Source organism: Rhodamnia argentea, chromosome 2 (assembly GCF_020921035.1).
Source record: "Rhodamnia argentea isolate NSW1041297 chromosome 2, ASM2092103v1, whole genome shotgun sequence".
NCBI lineage: Eukaryota > Viridiplantae > Streptophyta > Magnoliopsida > Myrtales > Myrtaceae > Rhodamnia > Rhodamnia argentea.
Window position 1 is genome coordinate 10,696,246 of NC_063151.1, and position 21,147 is coordinate 10,717,392.

General features: G+C 40.1%; 2 protein-coding genes across 2 annotated transcripts; one reads left to right on the plus strand and one right to left on the minus strand.

The window, feature by feature from the left end:
• Positions 1 to 1,433: 1,433 nt before the first annotated feature.
• Positions 1,434 to 17,217, plus strand: LOC115754145 (proteasome activator subunit 4). Its single transcript, XM_030693101.2, is given in 36 exon segments — positions 1,434 to 1,901; positions 3,021 to 3,123; positions 3,219 to 3,331; positions 3,683 to 3,805; positions 4,481 to 4,582; positions 4,664 to 4,829; positions 5,901 to 6,017; positions 6,111 to 6,178; positions 6,268 to 6,369; positions 6,458 to 6,527; positions 6,529 to 6,675; positions 6,834 to 7,067; positions 7,156 to 7,283; positions 7,401 to 7,518; positions 7,608 to 7,823; positions 7,912 to 8,067; positions 8,195 to 8,271; positions 8,379 to 8,587; positions 8,855 to 9,071; positions 9,183 to 9,262; positions 9,379 to 9,496; positions 9,623 to 9,793; positions 10,570 to 10,738; positions 10,813 to 10,856; positions 10,971 to 11,013; positions 11,087 to 11,232; positions 11,441 to 11,535; positions 11,878 to 12,779; positions 13,217 to 13,483; positions 13,561 to 13,656; positions 13,866 to 14,044; positions 14,311 to 14,392; positions 14,585 to 14,709; positions 15,787 to 15,879; positions 16,629 to 16,782; positions 16,878 to 17,217. Coding segments are annotated over 36 exon segments (5,433 nt in total). The 5' UTR covers positions 1,434 to 1,740; the 3' UTR covers positions 16,920 to 17,217.
• A 362-nt stretch (positions 17,218 to 17,579) lies between these two features.
• On the minus strand, positions 17,580 to 20,921 carry LOC115754159 (probable amino acid permease 7). Its single transcript, XM_030693122.2, has 9 exons — positions 20,823 to 20,921; positions 20,532 to 20,661; positions 19,653 to 19,761; positions 19,339 to 19,572; positions 19,153 to 19,246; positions 18,841 to 19,055; positions 18,437 to 18,570; positions 18,087 to 18,314; positions 17,580 to 17,987 (listed from the first exon to the last, which is right to left on the minus strand). Exons 3-9 carry the CDS (start codon positions 19,720 to 19,722, stop codon positions 17,580 to 17,582), a joined length of 1,383 nt encoding a protein of 460 aa, XP_030548982.2. The 5' UTR covers positions 19,723 to 19,761; positions 20,532 to 20,661; positions 20,823 to 20,921.
• Between the last annotated feature and the right edge of the window lie 226 nt (positions 20,922 to 21,147).

Here is a 21,147-nt window from a genome sequence, read left to right on the forward strand (position 1 = left end):
GAAACCGACCCTTGAAGGGGCGGTCCTGGTTCCGATTCGGCCCAATTTACGGCTCTTTTCCCCTTTTGTTTTTTTTGGTGGTTTGGAACCGTCGGTTCCTGATCGGTTTCAAATTTTTTTAAAGCGTAAGCGGCCCATGAGGGGCCGGGCTGGTTTCTGTTCGAAACCGGCTATCCCGATCAACGGGCCGGTTCCTATTATTCTACGGGCCGGTTTCGGGCTCAAATCGATTTGTGGCCATGTCTAGCTAGACCTTCCGTATCATATTGAGAACACTGGTGTTAAGCGCAAAATCGCAACCTGAATTCTCCCCCAAGAAATCCCCAAAGCTAAAAAACAAACAAAAACACAGAAACATAAGAGGTGGCTGGTGGACCGGACTGGGGGAAGTCAGTGTGAAACGAAAGCCGCCCCCGTTGGCTCCGGTTGCCGGTCAAGCCCCAAGCCCCACGTCCAATAAACACAAAAAAAATTGGCCTCGCTCTCTAAAATATATTAATTTTATTTCAATCTCAAATCTATCTCGAATTTTTTTTATCTAAAAAATGCCTAATTTTAGATCCAGCCTCAAATCTATCTTGAAACTTTTTTCTTTATCTAAGGAAAAATCTTAAACTTTAGGTTCAATCCTATTATTTTTGTTTAAGAGAAAAATCACTAATTTTTTACTTTAATATCAAATTTACCCTCGTTAGCCCTCTGTAAAAAAATCGCCATTAGTCGTTCATGATTTTCATATCCCAAAATGATTTAGTTTTGGAGAATTTTGATAATTTTCATTGGAGTGGATTCGTTATTCACGTAGAAATACCATGTCGATCCGCACTTTGCTCATATAGAAGTTTTATCTATGAGAAAATGCCATTTTGGAACCGAAACATAGGATAGATTTGAGAATAGATTGAAAGTTTGTAGTTTTTCACTTAGACAAAAAATTTCAAGATATATTTAAAACTGGACTTAAAGTTTGGGGTTTTTTTCGGAGACAAAAAAGTTTGAGATGAATTTGGGACTGGATAAAAACAGTTCGAGGCAAATTTAGGACTAAACCTAAAGTTGGGATTTTTTTCGAGACAAAAAAAAAAGTTAGGGGTAGACCAAACATTGAGGGGTTTCAAGGAATTCGACTACCATTATCGAAGATCGAGAAAGTTTAAACGGATGTTCTAAAACCGAGCTTGTCCAACTCTTTAAACTGGATATTCAACCTCTTATTTTGCCGATTTATCTCGATTTAGTATGGTGCTGCTTTATGACCTTGGGATGAATTGATCGCGATGCCTAAAAATCGGCTTGGACCACAAGATAACCCTGAAAAAGCCATAATAAGCTAGGCCTTCCATATGATATTGAAAACCTGAATTCTCCATCAAGAAATCCCCAAAGGCATTTTAAAAAGACACAGAAACATAAAAAAGATGTCTCGTTGACCGGACGGCTGGAAGTCAGTGTGAAACGAGAGCCGCCCGGTGGTTCCGGTAGCCGGTCAAGCCCCAAGCCCACGCTGACGCGCCCACCACCTCCGTCCAAGAAACGGAAAAAAATCGCACTCATTTCTTGTCCAGAAAGAAAATGAGCAGGAGAAGAGCCAATTGACACTACTCTCCCTTACAAATACTCTCACTGAAGGACTCTCAGACCTCAATTCGCTCATCGCTCTCGTCTCCTCTCATCGATTCTGATTGCGCACCGGCTTGAATCGCACCATTGACGGAGGAGGAGGAGGAGGAGGAGGAGGAGATGCATCTGTACAATGCGTGGCTCCCTCCGCCGGTGGCGGAGGAGACGAAGAAGGAGCGGGAGTCGTTCGCGTGGGCCGTGCGGTCCGTCCGCGAATCGTACCGCCCCGACGATCCCGACTCCGTCTACTCCACTCTCAAGTGGATTACCATCCTCGAAACGTGAGCGCGCTCCACCTCTCTCTCATTCCTGTTTAGTTCGATCTTTTGCCTTTCTTTTTTCCTTTTTGTTTTGCGGTTGTTGGACTGCGATCGTTGTTGCTGGTGCTTGTTTGCGGGTTGTTCATGCTTCGAGTCTGCTCGTATTGAGCGAAATCATCGGTTGATAGAGATAGGGAAAGAAGCCACAGTTTAGTGAGGGCCGAGTCAGCGAGTGTTGTTGATGCCATTATTGTCTTGATCAGTGGTTGTTTGTAGTTGGAGATGGAGATGGGGCTTGCTGAGCTGAAGTGTTGTCAACGGAATGGATACGTCTGTGTTTTGAATCCGATTGAGAGAATGCGTGGCAAATAGTGAGCTCAATGAGACGATGCCTACCAGAATGGTTCTCCCGTCAAGGAAGATTGATAGTATTACACAGAATGTTATCATTCTCGAGTGGATATATAGGACGGAAATTTTCGAAATAGTATTCCGCGGAGTTGCAAAAGTAATGAATCAATCTGTTGATTGCGTTCAGTGGTTCATGACAACGATTTCATTTGACTTTTTATTTTTTATCAGTTTGGTTTATTTAGCTTGGAGCTCACTGCCTAGAACTGTGATGAGATGCCTGCGGTAAATAAGTACTTTTGCCCAGTTCTTCATGCTGACTTACTTTGGTCCTGTCAATCAATTTTTAACTTGTCGTGCTGCCACCCGTCATCACATCTGCAAATGAACCAAGGAGCAGCTGTCCCTGCTGTATGTAAAGAGTCGATGGGAAAGGAACTTCGCAGCTTGTCTAATTGAAGTGAATCATCTGCTAGTGTTGTGGAAAGAAAAATAACTTTTTTTTTTTTAGGATTTAGGATTACAATGGCTGCAATTTTCCTTCCAATTCTTTGAAGTACTTTGTACTTTTTGAATCATAGCCATTGAATTATTGAGTCTTACTGCTGGAGATTCTGGTTCTAGAAATTTTTTCTGTTCTGAATTTCTTCGAAATTTTTGAAGAGAGGAGTCCATTATTCTTCATGAATTGCTACACTTTAGAAGTAGCCAATCAGATGTTATTTAGTTTGGTTGCACATATCTTGCCTCATGGCTGTTACATGATCCTTCCGTTTTATCCATTTGTAGTTTCATAAAGGCGAAAAGTGATGTAGATCTGCCAGATGTGGCTGCTCTTGTGGATATTGGCTTGGAATTGTTCCTTAAATCACAGAATAAGCTTTATGCTCAGGTGGTCCCTTTGCAGTTGTGGTACATGTAGATTTTTCACCATCTTTTTGTAGTTGCTCTTTTGAACGTTTGCTGACTGTCATCTCTGTGAATCAGGTGAGATGGGGAAACATTGTAGTCAGAGTCATTAATAAGTATCGGAAGAAGCTGTCTCTGAAAGTTATGTGGCGACCCTTATACGATACTCTTGTCCATACACATTTTACAAGGTGAGTGATGTTCATAAACATGTTGGATTTGTGGAATGCACAGACCATCATTCATATGTTAGAACTGTGCTTCGCTGATAGAACTTCATTTCTATTGATATGAGAATGATCGTTTCTAGTCATGCTGCAAAAACAGCAGAATGTTTTCTTATCTTGTATAATTTTGGAAGCGTATCTAATTGTTAATTTGCCTAGAGATGCAATTTTTTTGTCCAAACTAAATAGTTTATAGGTAATTTGTATGCATGGAGTTTTCCTTAACTTATTTCCATGCCCCACACCTTCTTCTTTTGATGAATCAATTTTATGTAATTTTGTTAGTTACTTTGAAATTTGTATTGGCAACTGTAGGAGTACTGGTCCCGAAGGTTGGAGATTGAGACAAAGGCATTTTGAGACTGTCACTTCCCTTATTCAATCCTGTCGGAGATTCTTCCCACCTGGTTCTGCCCTTGAGATTTGGTCCGAGTTTAAGTGAGTTTCTGAGGGTTCCAAATTAACTTTCTTGTCCTCTTTAAATTCCTTGATGATGTGGAATGCTACTGTTGATAGTCTGCCGATGATTCCAAGAAGTTGTCATCCTGTCTGTTTGTTTAGCATTAAAAAAAAGTATATGAGGGCAATTTATTTCTAAGAAAATTCATATCTAATGTATTTGCTGTGTTTCACTTAAAAATTGTAGCTTTTTTGACATACTGGTTGAGCTAATGCTGAAGAGTCTCTGTTCGGATTTAGATTGAACAGATAACAGGTTCTGTTCAAGTTTCTGTTTAGCTGGGTGTTTCTAGATACATCCGTCTGCTGTCTTCTCTATTTCTTTTGATTGGAGGGAAATTGAGCACTCTCTCTAGTCTAACCATGTGACAAAAAAACTTAAAACTTCAACAGGCCATTGCATATCTGGGTGAGTGGTATAGTTTTTGCTTGATAAATCTGCTGTCATAGACTATGCTGGAATGATATCATGACTTTTTCTCTTATCTTTTGCAGATTATAATTTTAGTGTCCATCATATTTAGTATACTAATTTCGATGCCTGATTTTGTGATCTCATTTGCTCAATGCAGACTGTTGTTTATTTGCTGTTTTGCTCAGCCTCTAACTGTTATTGGCTTCTTCTTTCTGCTTTTTGATTAACCAAACTTGCAGATGCTTACTTGAAAACCCTTGGCATAATTCGTCCTTTGAAGGTTCTGGCTTTGTTAGACTCTTTCTTCCTACAAATATGGATAACCAGGAGTTCTTTTCAATGTATGGTAAACAACATTCCCATCTTTTATTCTCTTATGACTTGTGGGTGATGGCAAAGTTATTCTCTTGTTTGCATTGCAGGGAGTGGATAAAAATGTGTATAAACCTCTGGGATGCTGTACCGAACTCCCAATTCTGGAACAGTCAATGGGCTGCAATCATAGCGCGTGTTATTAAGAACTACAACTTTGTTGATTGGGAGCCTTTCTTGCCTGCTCTCTTTGCGAGATACTTGAATATGTTTGAGGTGCGTGTGTGAGACTTTGAAGCTAATTAAAAATGACATTTGGATCGTTATGTTTCACGAATGTAGTGATTAAGGTTGTTAAAAGGCTGTGGATCTACCTGGATACGCTGGTCACAATTTTTTAATTTACGAGGAGCTCCACCTTAGAGATGGCATTAGAGCTGGTGACCTTGACTTTCTTTGTCATTGGTGGCTAATTTTCCATTTGGATAAAATTGTGGATCTACCTGGCTATGTTGGTCACAATTTTCTAATTGATGATGAACTCCACCTTAGAGATGGCATTAGAGCTGGTGACCTTGACTTTCTTTGTCATTGGTGGCTAATTTGCCACTTGGATAAAATGAATAGTGGTGGAAATGTGATAGTCGGAACCATTTGGCAATATTGCCTGTGAGAAAGCAAAAGGACTGAATCTTCTGCAAGCAATGTCAAAGCTAGCTAATTTCCTCGGATAATGACAATACACTTTTGGAAGATTTTTGATCCATTATTTTGGCTTTTAAATTTTGAGGAGAATTAATATTCTATTTAAATAGTTACCTTGGAGTGATTGTTTGTGTTTCTGTGTGAAACCGCTTGATATGATATAGAGTTAAAGCTGGAGATTGAGGAATTAAAATAGATCTTTGACCAAAGCAAGGCAGAGGCTTCCATCTATGTTCCCCTGAGACTGCCGAACAAACTCCCATTTAGGTTGGATGGTGGATGTTGGAAGTGGGATAACAAAGAAGTATGTTTACTTTTGCAATATCGCATCCTCGTGCGCTTTAAGTAACGTGGACACGCTGCGACTCTCTTCCCTATCATGTCTTGATGTGAGGAAGCTCACTGAATTCGTACTGTGTTGGTGGGCGCTTGGGAGGGATGCCCCTTCATGAAGTTATAATTAGGAAATAGCCTGTGTGCTTGAAAAAATTCAATGAAAGAGAATTATTTTGTTGTCATTGAAGGTGAATCCGAGTTTGCTACGTTCATCTTATATCTGAAATGTGGTCTCTCTCTCTCTCTCTCTCTCAGTTGTAAGTATTTTGAAGACTTAAATTCAATGCTTCTTTCTGGCATTTGTAGGTTCCTGTGGCAAATGGAAGTGCATCATATCCTTTTTCTGTAGATGTTCCTAGATATACAAGGTTTTTGTTCCCAAACAAAACGACTACACCTGCAAAGGCCATTGCAAAAGCAATTGTAAGTTACTAGAATTCGCTGCAAATTATGATTTTCCTCGAGTTCATATATCATGTCCAGTTTTTAATGCATTAACTGTTATTGCCATTGCAGGTTTATTCATTAAAACCAGGAAGTTCTGCCCAAGAGCATTTAGAGAAATTGATCAACATCTTAGAACAGTTTGTTTTCTGGGGCTTATACTCTTAATTGGTCATTTTTGTGTGTGCTTAAATTCTATTTGAAGTTCTTCTTCATTTTAAATTTGCAGGTATTACCATCCATCTAATGGGGGTCGCTGGACTTATTCACTGGAACGCTTCTTGTTCTATATGGTTGTTACATTCCAGAAGCGCTTGCATTGTGAACAACAGTAAGGTTCCAGATTTCAATGCTTAAGAATTTAATGTGTTTGGCTCTCTCTGCAAGTTCTTTACAGTTCTAAGTGAATCATGGTACAGGAATCTGGATGATCAGGGAGCAATTGAACTGGCCCTAGGGAAGCCAGATAGGAAATCCTTTGTCAGTGCCAATGCTGAGATTAGTTGATCGTGGCCAATATAGCAAGAGTGAGAATCTATCTGAGACAGTTGCTGCAGCAACTTCCATCTTGTCTTATGTGGAACCTTCTCTGGTCCTTCCATTTTTAGCTTCTCGGTTTCATATGGCATTGGAGACGGTTAGTGTTTTTCTTTTGGTGGTCCGATGTTTACTTTAGACTCGATGGTATTCTTTGGACAAAATGTTGGTTGGTGGGCGGGGTCTTACATCTTTGCTGCTTTATACTTTGCTGGTTTCATCCCATTAACTTCGCTTTATCCTGTTTTGTCTAGTTAGATGACTGCAACGCACCAGCTGAAATCTGCTGTGAAATCAGTTGCATATGCTGGACGGGCTCTGTTTCTCACTTCTCTATCATCCTCTACTGTTAAACTGGATGACAATAGCAGTGAGGAGTCCTTTATTGATCTTTTGGTGGAGTCATTGTCTAATGCATTACTTGGCATGGATGCAAATGATCCTCCCAAAACTTTGGCAAGCATGCAATTGATTGGTTCCATTTTTTCCAATGTAAGCTTCAAGTTCTAATTACTATAATAAAGGTTAGCTTATATGACCTACAGTCTAACCAGAACTTGACATCTTTCTCTGTTAATAGATGGCTATTCTGGAAGATACTAATGACGGGTTTTCGTTTACGTCAAGAATTGGCATTTCGGAGTGGCTAGATGAGTTTTTAATTCGCCTTTTCTCGTTACTTCTACACTTGGAGCCAAGTAGTGTTTTGTAAGTGGTGGTTCTCTTGTGGTGTCCTTTTTGTGATCTAGCATTATGTTCAGTTTGTTAGGCACTTAGTCAGTACTCTTCCGATTTCACATTACTAGTTTGTTATTGGCTTCCCAGAAATGAAGGTCTTCATTCTTCAGCAACATCAGGTACTTTTCTGGTTGAGGATGGTCCTACCTACTATTGCATGCTTGAAGTATTGATGGGGAGATTGTCGAAATCACTGTATAACCAGGTTCAGTCATCAGATTTATGCTTAATTTGTTTACAAGTGATTGGAAGTTTAGAGAATTGCCTTGAACTTGTCCCTCCGTTGTTTGACAGGCTCTTAAAAAGATCTCCAAGTTTGTCAAAACAAATATACTTCCTGGGGCAATTGCAGAGGTGGGAATGCTTTGTTGTGCATGTGTCCATGCTAACCCAGAAGAGGCAGCTGTTCACCTTGTGGAACCAATTTTATCGTCTCTCAAATCCTCCTTGGAAGGAGCTCCCAACACAGGTTATGGAGGAACTGGAACTTTTCATGCTTCTGGAAACAAGGTTGTTGACCCCTTCCGACTGCTACCCTTGAATTCCTGATCATGCTTGCCCAAATTTCATCTTGAGTGCACCTTGTCCTTTTCTCCAGGAAAAGCCTACTCTTTCTCCAGCTCTTGAAGCAGCAATTGATTATCAGCTAAAAATATTGTCTGTTGCCATAAACTATGGAGGATCTTCACTTCTCTGTTACAAGGATCAATTCAAAGAAGCACTACTTTCTGCATTTGATTCACCATCTTGGAAGGTCCTATTCCTCAATTATGTGTAGTGTAAAGATATGTCTAGTCATTGTAACAGTCAAGTGTTCAAGGCATATATGAGCTTTTCGTATTGAATTAGTAGCTTGTGTATGACTTTAAGTGAAATGATAGGTTAATGGAGCGGGTGATCATTTACTTCGATCTCTTCTTGGAAGCCTGATTTCATACTATCCGGTTAATCAGTACAAGTATGGTATCTCGATCCTGTGGGATATAGGCTTCATTTATTCCTTCTACTTCTCCTTTATCTGTCTAGGTAATTTCTGTTAAGTCTGAGCCATATTCTGGTTTCTAGGTGTACTTTGCTCCATCCTGATTCAGCTACATTAGAGAAATGGATCAGCACAAAGGATTATCCTGGTGATGAAACATTGGTGGCTCCAAAGTGGCATATTCCATCTGATGAAGAAGTTCAATTTGCAAATGAACTTTTGAGTATTCATTTTCAATCAGCTTTAGACAGTCTTTTGAAAATATGCCAAACTAAGATGCATTCTGACCCAGGTAATAGTTCTTTTGGTTTTCTGTGCAAATCTTTTCCTTCCATAGGAGTAGGAAATTCCCAGCTTTGAAGAACTTCACTTGATTATAATGACTTTGAAATTAGAGAATATAACTTCAGGTCAACTCATCCTGATTTTGCCAAATCATTCATCAATTCGTTGGCTAATGCTAATCGGAAAAGCAAATGCTTCATGCAGATTTAACTGGGGTATATACCCGTGGCTATTTACTCTCATTGGGTCTAATGCACTTTCACTTTGCTGCCAGGAGACGAGAAAGAGCACTTAAAAGTGACTCTGTTGCGTATAGATTCATCATTGCAAGGTGTTGCATCATGCTTGCCTGATTTCAGCCCATCCTCCAGGAATGGGATGGTCAAAGATCCAGATCATTTGCCATTCTTGATAGCTGGAGCCACTGGTTCGACTGTTGGCAGTAGGGCGCTGCGTGAGAAAGCTGCCGAGGTCATGCATACAGTGTGCAAGTAATGTTCTAATTGCAGTTGGAAATGGGGAGTTTATGGGATATCAACTATGCAAAAAAAAAAAAACATGCATAACTTGCTCATAGTTTAGAAACTCTTCTTCTTCTGTAGGTACTTACTAGAGAAAAAATCAGATGACAGCATTCTTCTGGTACTTGTGATACGTATAATGGATGCTTTAGGAAACTATGGTAAGAGAAGCTGAAAATAGAATTCTAAATCATACTGAGGCGGGATAGCTGCTCATAGACTCCCTCTGTTTGGTTCTCTTCCCAACACTATAGCTTTTTGAGTATGTTCTATCCAGGGAGTATGGAGTATGAGGAGTGGTCAAATCACCGACAGGCTTGGAAATTGGAAACTGCTGCCATAATCGAACCTTCAGTGAATTTTATTGTGTCATCTCATTCTAAAGGGAAGAGAAGGTGAAATTTTCTTTGTTCCTATTGCAAATTACCATTACCATTTTTTGAAACAGGGAATTTAGAAGCCTTTTCTATTTTTGGTTTTTTCCTTTTGCTCTGAATGCTGATTGTATCAGTTCAATTCAGGCCAAGGTGGGCTCATATTGACAAGGCATATCTGCACAGTACCTGGAGAACATCACAGTCGTCTTACCATCTGTTTCGTACAAGTGGAAGCTTCTCTCCATCAGATCATTTGCTCATAATGAGTGATGATCTTCTGGATCTTTCTCTGCATAGTTATGAAACTGTTCGAGCGTGAGTTGGCGTTGCTTTTCAGTCTTGTTATAATGATTGAGCTACATCTATTCTGTGGTTATAATTAAGCTATTTCAACTTACTTTCGTTAGACTGATGCACATGCATACTAGTCATTCCTCATTAAGTTTTGTTTGATTCATTTTGATGGAGTGGATCACCATTATTGCCCTTCATTGGCAGACCACTTCCCTTCCCTTTTGCTGAGGTGATCTGTATCAGTGGGCAAAAGGTGGTGTCATGACATAACTCATAGGCAAAGGCATCTTTCCAAAATAGTTCTACTGATGTTGTTTTGGGAGTGGCAATGCAGCAGATAAGCAAAACTATGCTGTAATCTGGTGGTACCTGTTATGTCTCTATCAATATATCTTCTGCATGAGCTCGTCAGATATTTGGATGTAGACACTGATGCCATTTAAGTCTGAAAGTCCTGAAGTAATCTCTGCTTGCGTCGAGCATGGAGGAAATTTTTGGCCAAATCCTATTTTTAACTATTTGAAAATCCTGAATTACTCAATTACTCGACCATGTATGTATTTTTTTTAGTTTAGAAACCTGGTGTTTGGGGAACCAAGGGACAACAAGCATGTGAAGTTTAGACATTGTTGTTACCTCTGCATAGACGCTGGGGAAACCACAGGACAACATGCTCATTTAATTACATAGCTTCCTTTATTTTCTTCACGTGGACATTATTGTTCTTACATTTTTTTTAAATGTTTTAGACCAATGCAATTTCTAATTTATGTGATTTAAATTGTGCTCTTCAACAGACTTGCTGGAAACTCATTATTAAAGATGATAAAGAGATGGCCATCTATGATCTCGAAATGCGTTCTTTATCTAGCTGAGAACTTACAGAACCCCAGTGCACCGGAATATGCAGTTTTGGGTTCTTGTGCAGTTCTTGCTTCACAAACTGTTCTCAAGCACTTGACCATGGTAAGGAATTCGGAAAAAGAATTTATATCAGATTATACAAGGCCAAAGTAATGGCTCTAACTACCATATTTCAGGACCCCAAGGCATGTTCTGCATTTCTCATTGGAGTTCTTTCAAGGTGAGCATTTCTCTTATTTTATGAGAGTATTTGACTTATGTGTTCTTTGATTGAAGATAATATTGTAACATCACTCTAGATACTTATTACTTATGTTCCTGTTTCCTCTTGAAGCTCCCATCATGAATCACTGAAAGCTCAGAAAGCGATCAATGAGGTAATTAGTTTCTTTTATCTTGACTATATCTACTGTTGGAGAAAATCTAAGTCCAGATTTTGACCTCTGCCAGCTTTTTGTCAAATACAATATCCACTTTGGGGGCTTGTCCAGAAACTTCTTCAAAACATCAGATGATCATGCAGATACGCTGGACTTCTCGCATTTGGTTTCTCAAATTGGTTCAATGGGTTTTGATTCCATGGGCTTGCATTGGCGGTAAATGACTTTGCTCTCTGATGTTAGAGTTAGGCTTTCTCAGACTTTGCATTGGTTTCAAGCTGTCAACTGTCGGTGACTGTTTTTGCCTGGCCCCTTTATCATAAAGTTTGATGTTGAAGTAACCATGGTCGTGTTTATCAAAGTCATTTTCTACTGGAGTTGGAACTGGGGAATGTGGCAAATACTTTTCATGTACTTTCTGCAGGTACAATTTAATGGCTAATCGAGTTCTCCTGCTGTTGGCTATGGCATCTAGAAATGACCCGCATTTCTCTTCCAAGATTCTGAGTGAAACCGCTGGTCAGTTTCCATTCTTTTGGTATTATCTTTATGGCGTTCTTTATTTTCTGTTGCAGTTTTTTCTAGTTTGTTTGCTTAGACTAAAAAGCAAAAAAGCATGCATTTTGAAAGATTGTGGCACTTAAGATCAAAAAGAAAAAGTCAAAGTACATGCGTCGCAGGATTTGAAAAAAGCAAATAGTAAGAAGTAATAGCTACTATAGGCACAAGTTTGAAATCTGTGTTGCAGATTAGTCAATGTCAGAGCTTTTGCACCTACTGTTTAGTTGGCCAGAGCACTCATGTTTGTAACTGTATTGGATCAGTCAGGTTGAACATTATTTGACATAGATGCCTTTTCAGGTCACTTTTTGAAGAACTTGAAAAGTCAGCTTCCTCAGACCAGAATTCTAGCAATCTCGGCTCTAAATATACTACTGAAAGAATCACCTTACAAAATGTCAGTCGATGAAGGTGCAGGAGTTCACAAGGAAATGCAAGGAAATACTAAATCATCACTTGAAGGAGCATTAACTCATATATTCCAGGAAGAGGGTTTTTTCCATGAAACATTCAGCAGTCTTTCTCATGTTCACATCATAACTGACACAGAAAGTGCATCCTCTGGCGGAAAACAGGGAAATTCATCTTTGCAGAGTGTAGCAGACAAATCAATCACCCGTTTTTATTTTGACTTTTCATCATCATGGCCTCGGACCCCTAGTTGGATTTCCTTACTTGGAAGTGACACCTTTTACTCAAACTTTGCGAGGATATTTAAACGACTAGTACAAGAATGTGGCTTACCTGTTTTATTAGCACTGAGGAGTAGCCTGGAGGAATTTGCTAATGCAAAAGAGAGGTCTAAGCAATGTGTTGCTGCTGAAGCATTAGCCGGGGTACTGCACTCTGACGTTGATGGCCTTGTTGAAGCATGGGACAGCTGGATGATGGTTCAGTTGCAGAATGTCATTCTGTCCCAATCTGTCGAATCTGTACCTGAGTGGGCATCTTGTATACGCTATGCAGTTACAGGAAAAGGAAAATATGGAACAAGACTTCCTGTCCTTAGAGAAAGAATTTTAGATTGTTTGGTTAAACCTTTGCCTCTAAACACGACAACTACAGTAGTTGCTAAGCGCTATGCATTCCTTGCTGCAGCTCTAATAGAGTTGTCCCCTCAGAAAATGCCAGTTTCTGAAGTACGTCTTCACAGTTGCCTGTTGAAAGAATTGCTGGATAATATGTGCCATTCCTCCGCACAGGTAAGAGTGCCTCTCAACTTTTTGCCAGTGGCATTTTCTTCTGTTGTCTTCAGTGTACAATGGTGAAAATAATGACACTCAAGCATAGGTATTCAACCTTATGGTGGATCAACATAGAATAGTGGGAAAACTGATGAACCATGCTGAGCTGTGAAAAATTTCTGCTTAGCACTTATTGTGGTTGTTTTATGCTTGTTCCTACCCAATGTGTAGATGCAGCTTCTTTCTCTTCTTGCAGCTGTTAATCTTGGTTAAATCACATCAAAATTATCTCTGGACTACATAAACATATATGTTTCGTTTGTCTTGTTTCTTGGATGAGATTTTCAAAAACCTAACTGAGTGTTTTAGGCGATCTTGTGCTGTCCCACATTATATTCATCCTGCAATAATTTTTGCAATGATTTTTTGGTCTGCTATATTTTTTCATGCGGCAGGTAAGGGAATCTATAGGGGTCACCCTTTCAGTATTGTGCTCCAACTTTCAGCTGTACAGATCACTTTGTGAAGATCATTCACATGAAGGAGAAATCAGTAATGCACATGACCTAATTTGGGTTGAATCACTCACTAGACAAGCATCTGAAATGGTCATACGGATTCAATCTTCCAGCCAGTCTGACATCTTGGGGAGCTCTAGCACTACAAGTCATGAAAATGGTTGTGGAAAGAACTTGAAAGAGGACGTCCAGTGGATGGAAACGGTACTTTTGAAAATAATTATACTATTTTCTGCTTGACTGAAATAAGAAATTTTAACGTAATCTTTTTGGGCATGCAGTTATTCCACTTCATAATATCATCTTTGAAGTCCGGAAGATCTTCTTATTTGCTTGATGTACTGGCAGGGTTTATTCATCCTGTAATTTCTTTGCAGGTAAAGTCTATTCAAGTATGAATTTCGTGTAACAAGCATTCTGCTTTCTTTTCTGTTTGGCCTGATTGTGAAGAACCTGCACTTTTCAATATTGAGTTGGTTGGTTAATAGATGGCCGGCTTCAGCATCTGGCATTGTCTTTATACCTCATGCTTATTTGGAGCATCTGCTCATTCGATGCTTAGAGCTGCGTTATGTGACTTCTCTAGGAAACATCACATAAAGATCTGTCAACATTGGCAAAGGCAGCTTTTGAATTGTTGAAATGGAGGGTTTTCTGGAAGCCCTATCTGCAGAAGGTGGTGCATGTAATCCTATCTTCAGTCAATGATCCTAACTGGCGGACAAGATCTGCTACTTTAACGTATCTTAGAACGTTTATGTACAGGTATTCCATTTTATGAAAAGCTCTACTCGTGGCAATAGAAATAAATTATTCTGATGAGTCATCTATCTTTCAGTAAATTCCATCATTGTGCAGATTGTGTTCAACTTTTGTTTGTTTTTGTGTGGATACTAGGCGATATTGTCTTATTATTCTGATGTCTTATCTTTCTATGATGCCTTAGGAGGATAAGGAATGTAATTGATAAGACATGTAGTACATTGTTTTCTTAAACCAATGTATGTTCTCATGAATTGTTCTCCTGCTAGGCACACTTTTATTCTCTCTTTTATAGAGAAAAAGCAAATCTGGGAAACAGTGGGTCAACTACTCGTAGACAACCAAGTTGAGGTAAGTTTCTTGATGATTTAACCGGACAATCTGTGTCTAATGCCAAGCAGTATTGTAGCAATTTCTTTTTGGCCACTGTCACTCTGGGTTTTTGTCATATTTTTTTTATTTGTTTTTTTGGGAATCCATGAATCTTATCCGGACTGTTCTTTTAAAATGATGTTATTATCTTGAAAAATCCATGTGGTGCAGGTAAGAGAGCATGCTGCTGCAGTGTTAGCAGGCTTGATGAAGGGTGGGGATAAAGATTTAGCGAGTAACTTCCGCACTAGCGCTCTTGCAGAGGCAAATGATATCTTGAAAAAGAAAAGGAGAAGGTTATTGGTTTCTGAGCCATTGACTTTAAGTTTGCTGATTTCTATTGTGATACTTGCTGCGATCATTTCTTCGTCCTTTGTGCCAGTTACATGTTAACTTTCATAGGACACCCTTTTAGCTGTTTTTCTGCCTGTCATATGTTAACTGGATACGACACTCATAAACTTGTACCAGAAAGAACATTTTCTCTTGCTGCTGGTAGTTTTGCATTTTTTGTCACCATAAACTGTATTCCATAAGTAGATCTTTAGAAGTTTACAATCCTTATTGAAGGTATTGAAGATCTGGATCTCGCCATGATCAATATAACCTTGGACATATCTATAACATGTTTTGCTCATTTATCAGTCACCATAAGTGCACTATGCACTTGGCTCCGACTATGTATTTTCCTCTGTGGTCAACAGAGTGGGAATAGAATGCTTTTAATATAAGTTGTAAGGCCATGTTTTCCTTTTTCATCAGTTACTCAGCTCATCATCCATGGTGAGGGATGGATCTAGAAATTTTCTTTGTTGGGGCAGACAATGTTCTAACTTAGAGTAAATCAAACCTGATGAAATTCCAATCTCTTGTTTTGTTAATATTGCTATGTTGAAATGTTAGATGAGCAGAATACTAAAGCACATTCTGTTTGTGTGCTGCAACTGAATGTTCATAATCATGTAACTATCTAATATGTCCTCTTTGTTGATGTGAACCACAATGAAATGATGGATATAGGATAATGACGTAGACAACATATTTTCTTTAGAAAAAATATGGTTTATTTATTAAAAAAGCTGACAAAAATGAAACTTCACAATCAGTTCCTTAAAAATCAGTTGGGGATTGTTCTTGTCGTGGTGTATAGAGTCACAAGTTTCTATTAAACTTTAGATGTTGGACAAATCTATGGCGTCATTTTTGTTGTTCAAGACATATTATATATGTTTGTTTATTTTTTGCTTTCAATTACTTAAGAAAAAGATGAGTCAAAAACGAAATCCTTTTCAAGTTCCAAATATATTGACTCTCTGTTACATGATTTGGGCATTTCATATCTGATGTGTTTCTTCTTCTCTTCTCCTAATCAGAAATATAAACTCTGGTCAATCTATTGCTTCGGTGCATGGCGCTGTACTTGCTCTGGCTGCTTCTGTGTTATCAGTCCCTTATGATATGCCGAGGTGGGTTTCCCTTAAGATTGAGAACTCTCTTGTTCTCTTCTTTGAGTTATCCAAGTCTGTTTTATGCACTGTCAGGACAGTAATAAGACAATGAGCCATGAGTCGTGAGTGTATATTTAGGACTTGTTTTTAGTGCATAGTGCCTATATGACATTCTTCATTGATCAACTTCCACTTTCTTTTCATGAGATGATTTAGTGTCAAATAAGGCAATACATATTGTTGTTTTCCCTTGAAATCCTACCCTGAATTTCAAACATTTCAGTTTGTCTAAGAGTACAGAAACAACTCAACGTTTCCTTTGCTCTTGAATTCTATTTCAGTACTTCAATATTTATGAACTGCTACAGATCTTTTTGCAAGAATCTTCATTGATCTGAAACAGGGAACAGTAAATTTTTGCCGGCTTGTCATGTAGGGATAGTTTCATTTGCTGTTTGGTGACAGCTACATTTCCCTTCTTCATGAGAAATACAAGAAGAGTGGGTTTCCTGACAGAAATTGTGAGAGATGATTGAAGGCTGATTTTGAAATTTTTATTTTCTGGACATTTCCATGTTGAGTTAAGCCCTGCAAATCAATGCCATTTCCCTTCTGTATTTGTTACTTACACATTGCTATCTCTTTAAGGGAAGGGACGACTTCGAATTAAGCTGGATATCTTGATTACCAGATCTTTCATTGGCATATTTCCTGTTCGAAAATTCTCTCTTGTGACAATTCTTTTGTTTTCTTGGGTTACTCTGCAGTTGGCTGCCTGAGCATGTTACATTACTGTCACGATTTGCTGGGGAGCCATCTCCTGTAAAATCCACTGTGACAAAAGCAGTTGCCGAGTTTAGACGGACTCATGCAGACACATGGACTCTTCAGAAAGAGTCGTTCACTGAAGAGCAACTTGAGGTGGATATGCTCTAAACTATAATTTTCTTCTTCCTGGACTCTTTTATAAATGAATTCGTGTGCTCAAATTTCTTGCATTTCACCTTTACTTGCAGGTCCTGGCCGACACTTCCTCCTCGTCATCCTATTTTGCTTGATCGACATTACCTTTCCGTTGGCAAATAGATGGTTACACAAAACAACAGAATGAAGAATAACAGCAAATAGCTTTAGCCTTATCCATGTAGGTTTGCTTATAGTTGTCTTGTAATAATCTGCAACATTCACTCATTTTTTCTGGTCTGTTCATTACTGCCTTTGAGTGTAGGTGGCTTTTCACTCTCTCCTGTCTCTTGTTTGAACTCTACATACTATTATTGCGTCCATTGGATCAACAAATTCTGATGGTAAAATGCCGTATAGATGCACCTAGACTTAAAAGTTGATTGATGCGCATCATTCTTGGCGCCCCCTCCATCCTCTGGCTTACGCGAGGGCCGCTCGTTGTGCCATGTGTGTATGAATGCTTAATTACTACCTCTGCTCGTTAAGCCGAGTGTCGATAGAAATTACGAGGCAAATGGAGATAGATGTTCGCTTTGTGCTTTTGTCGGCAAAGGAAAAAGAGGTCTTGGTGCTTTTCAGAAGAACAGCTCACCAAGGGCTGAGACAATCTTCTGAACACGGGTGGCGAAGCAAAAGAATTTTCTGAGAGATCGTGGGAGGGAGAGAGATTGGAATCATCGCCACGACTCGAAATTATTTTGCCAACTTGTGGAAAAGGTAAATGACCGTTCGTCAAAATGAATCCGCCACATCTATTTATGCCCTAACTTTGCACTAACTAGATTTTGGACAGACCCTATTAATCCGACGACGGACACCAGAAAACAGATGGAGCTGAGTATCCCGAGGATGATCCATTTCCGTGTCCAAGGCTCGATGTTCTTCTGCCGGAAGTACATTTCCACCGGAAAGTATATTGCCAGGGGCCAGAAGTTCAACGCCCCCAGCACTCCCAGGACCGAGTTGAAGTAAGGGAAGACGAGCGCGATACCGACTGTGGATATCACGTACGCCGTGCGGAAACACAGCCTGAAGAGATTCAACTGAAGAGCCGGCAACATCGGAATCCTTACTCTGTAGAACCTGTTCACAAAGTCACTGTTCAGGAATTTATTCCTGAACCATTTCTCCAAGGTCGCAAAGATTGGCTGGCTGTATAGCTGTGAAAATCGCACCCATCAAAAGAGAAGTGAGCAAACCAAATAAGGTATATAAGAACGTCGACAAGCCATTCGAAGTTGTGAATTCAGCCAAAATACCTGGTAGCCTCCCAAAAGGTGGAGGATAATGCAAGCATTGGCGAAATCGATGAGGGCGTGTGGGTGGAAGGACTCGAAACCCGTCAAGAGACTGCCCGGCGTGAGGTTGCCAAAGGCTGCATATCCGAAACAACCGCAGCATAGGTAGAAGAAGGTGGTGATTACAATTGCTATCGCTGAGGCCTTCTTCATCGTCTTGTTCTCTGCCGGGGGAGACTTCAGAGTGTCCTTCATTCAACAAGGCAAAATTAGGTCATTCACTTAGCCTTGTTTTAGGACGCGTAACTGAGCTCCTCAACTAATGCTTCAGTGGTAACAATGGTACAATTGAGAAAAATGACGATGGTCACCTGTATCTCCAGAAGAATAAGCGAGTATGGGTACGCAAAGGCAATGTCGCCCATCGCTTGAAACACAAGCCATGTCTTCTTGGCAGGATCGGTGGCCGGGACTCCGCCAATGCTTCCTAGGATTTTCCCATTTTCTGAAGCCGCGACACAAGGAGTTAGGAACAAAAAAAAGCTCATGATCTAACAGTTCCTCCTTTAATCTGCTTATTCTCCAGTTAGAATAAAACCATAAGAGCACAGAGATTTAATACTAGCTTTTCTTTTACATTGTCACCTTAAAACAAGGATCTTCAAGACAGACTGAATGCCAAGGAAGTAAGGAACTGAAATAGATTGCTTTGCCAGTAGAGGTTAAAACTCTGCCGCATTCGAGGAATTATCGAAGTGAATTTCCTGGACAGTACCTGCTACTTTTGCGATGCCTAGTCCAAATCCTATGAAAGAGTAGCAGAAGGACATCGTTGCAGCAAGAACCGAGAGCCAGACTATATTGTGAAAGTCGCGTATCTGCGACATCATGATCTGAGTTACTCCGAATATCAGCATATAAACCTCCTGCCCATACTCGCACGATCCCTCTTGCCCATCTTTATGATGACAGGCTGATTTATGAATCGACCTACAGATTCCGACCCGAACAGCATAATTTCTCGAGTCAAAATAGGCTGAAAACACATTTAGTTACATCGAACCAATCTTCTCCGATATATGTTTACCTCAGGCTGGTAGCCGTGGTTATCACATAAGCGATACCCGTACCATACATGCTCAGATACTGAAGGAAACCACAAAACCACATCTGTGTTGTACCTGAAATGTGAAAGCCATATGTGGAAATTTAGAATCCGCAGCAAGGGAATTACCTAGATATTCTCAGGATAAGGATAGGTTGATTGTAGTACCTAGATTCACTCTAACAGCGTCCCCATAAGAGTAATTTCGTGCGCCTGTTACTGGGTCCGGGGACCTGTAGCAGTCGGACAGCAGGGAAGCGGAAACATAAGTGACGGCTGCTAAACAAAGCAAATAAACCGGCCCCGCTATCCACCCTAGTTGCGCGATACTCCACGCTAAGGACAGAACTCCCGATCCGATGACCGCGGTGAGGATATGAGCGATGCAGCTACTTAAGGTACCTGCATTTGAGTATTTCAGTATAAGAATCACAAAGGTTCACTCAGCTCGGTGACAACCATTATTCTTTGAAATATCTCACCTGTCCTCTTCGGGCGCCCGTCGTCGTCGCGCGGGCCCTCAGGAAGTATGGAACTTTCTTTGGCAGCCATTGTTCATCCAAATCGACGATAAAATTGATACTTGATCACCTGCATGCACTTGACGAGTTCAGCTACGGTGTCCCCACGTATGGATCATATGCACCTTCACATGCATCGAAATTCTATGCGATCACTTGCCAACATGATAAGATCTTAAAGCTTTCAGAGAGTTAGCCCGGGTCCTATGCTCAAAATTGTTTCCAGATCCATCCTTTGTTTCCCAACTGAAAGAAGCTTGTGATACGTTTGGATGTTTATGACAAAAGATATGGTAAGATCACTATAATCCCACCCCCTCTTGATGATACAATTTCCTTACAAATTTAGCATATTCTTACGCCATGAAATCCGTGACGATTTGGGGTCTTACAGAGAGAATTTGGTTAAAAGATAAGAAACCTTTTCAAGTAATCTGAGATTTCCACTTATGTACCCGAAGAATGGTCATTCAATCTCACAGAATCAGTAACCATTGCACTTTCCATACACTTTTCAGAATTCACAGGATTCACATATCCCTGACCCGCATAAACAAAGAACTCACAACCAAACTGTGGCAGTTCTTGATCCCAAACGAGAGCACGACACGGGTACGAGACACGGCACGACGCGAGTAATTCGAAACTGGAAGAACATTGGGGAAAAAAGGGCAAGGCTGTGGTAGCATTGAAATGTCTTTGGTAGCGATGACTTGATACGGATACGATGACACTGACATCCATCACCATTAGGAAGCGCGTTAAGCAAACATGCCCTAAGCAACTCGGGAAGTTCTTTGCCCGTGTCACCGGCGTAAAAGAATGAACCGGGGATCGTACCTTACTGATCTTGCCGATCGAAGAGCCTGAAGAAGGTTGGACTACTGGAAACATAAATCTGCCATCCACTAGGAAAGCACCTGAACGAGGCCTCATAAATCCCCAGCGCTCCACAGATTCCAGTGTTTGCCTCCTCAAGAACAATTGCAGATCCAAAAATGACCCGAACTCCAATGCTTCTCCCTGTCCAGGAAAAAGTCGCTTTTCAAGCAAGAAATCGCAGTGCAAGCACAACCCAAATGTTCAGATTCCACAGATCTTCTTCGTATTCTCATAAGAAGGAGGCTTCACCTTTTGAGATGTTCTTGAATCTTTCCGGTCTTTGCGCTACCGGAAGCAAAAATAAACTCTTTCAGTGAAACTTGACGGGGAAAGCGACACGTCCGGGGAGGTTTTATTGAAGCCAAGTGAACAGTTAGGCCATGGCAACCAGATCAACCGTCAGAAATTTGTGGGCAGTTGTTGTTTGCTTGACAAATTTTCAGTTAGATCATACCTAATCTTTACAGACAAGATAGTGATTTTCACGATCATTTTTCGTGAACAAGGGATCCTGAATAATCTGTTCCTCAAGGCTTGAAAAACAAAAAAGATCAGAAATTTGATTTGTGGCCTT

What these genes read in the sequence shown, in the direction of transcription:
- LOC115754159 (XM_030693122.2), bottom strand. Translation starts at nt 19,722, where the DNA reads ATGGCTGCCAAAGAAAGTTCCATACTTCCTGAGGGCCCGCGCGACGAC. An exon ending in CGGGCGCCCGAAGAGGACAG is followed by an intron (nt 19,573 to 19,652) that starts GTGAGATATTTC and finishes ACTCAAATGCAG; the next exon opens with GTACCTTAAGTAGCTGCATC. An exon ending in CGCTGTTAGAGTGAATCTAG is followed by an intron (nt 19,247 to 19,338) that starts GTACTACAATCA and finishes TTCACATTTCAG; the next exon opens with GTACAACACAGATGTGGTTT.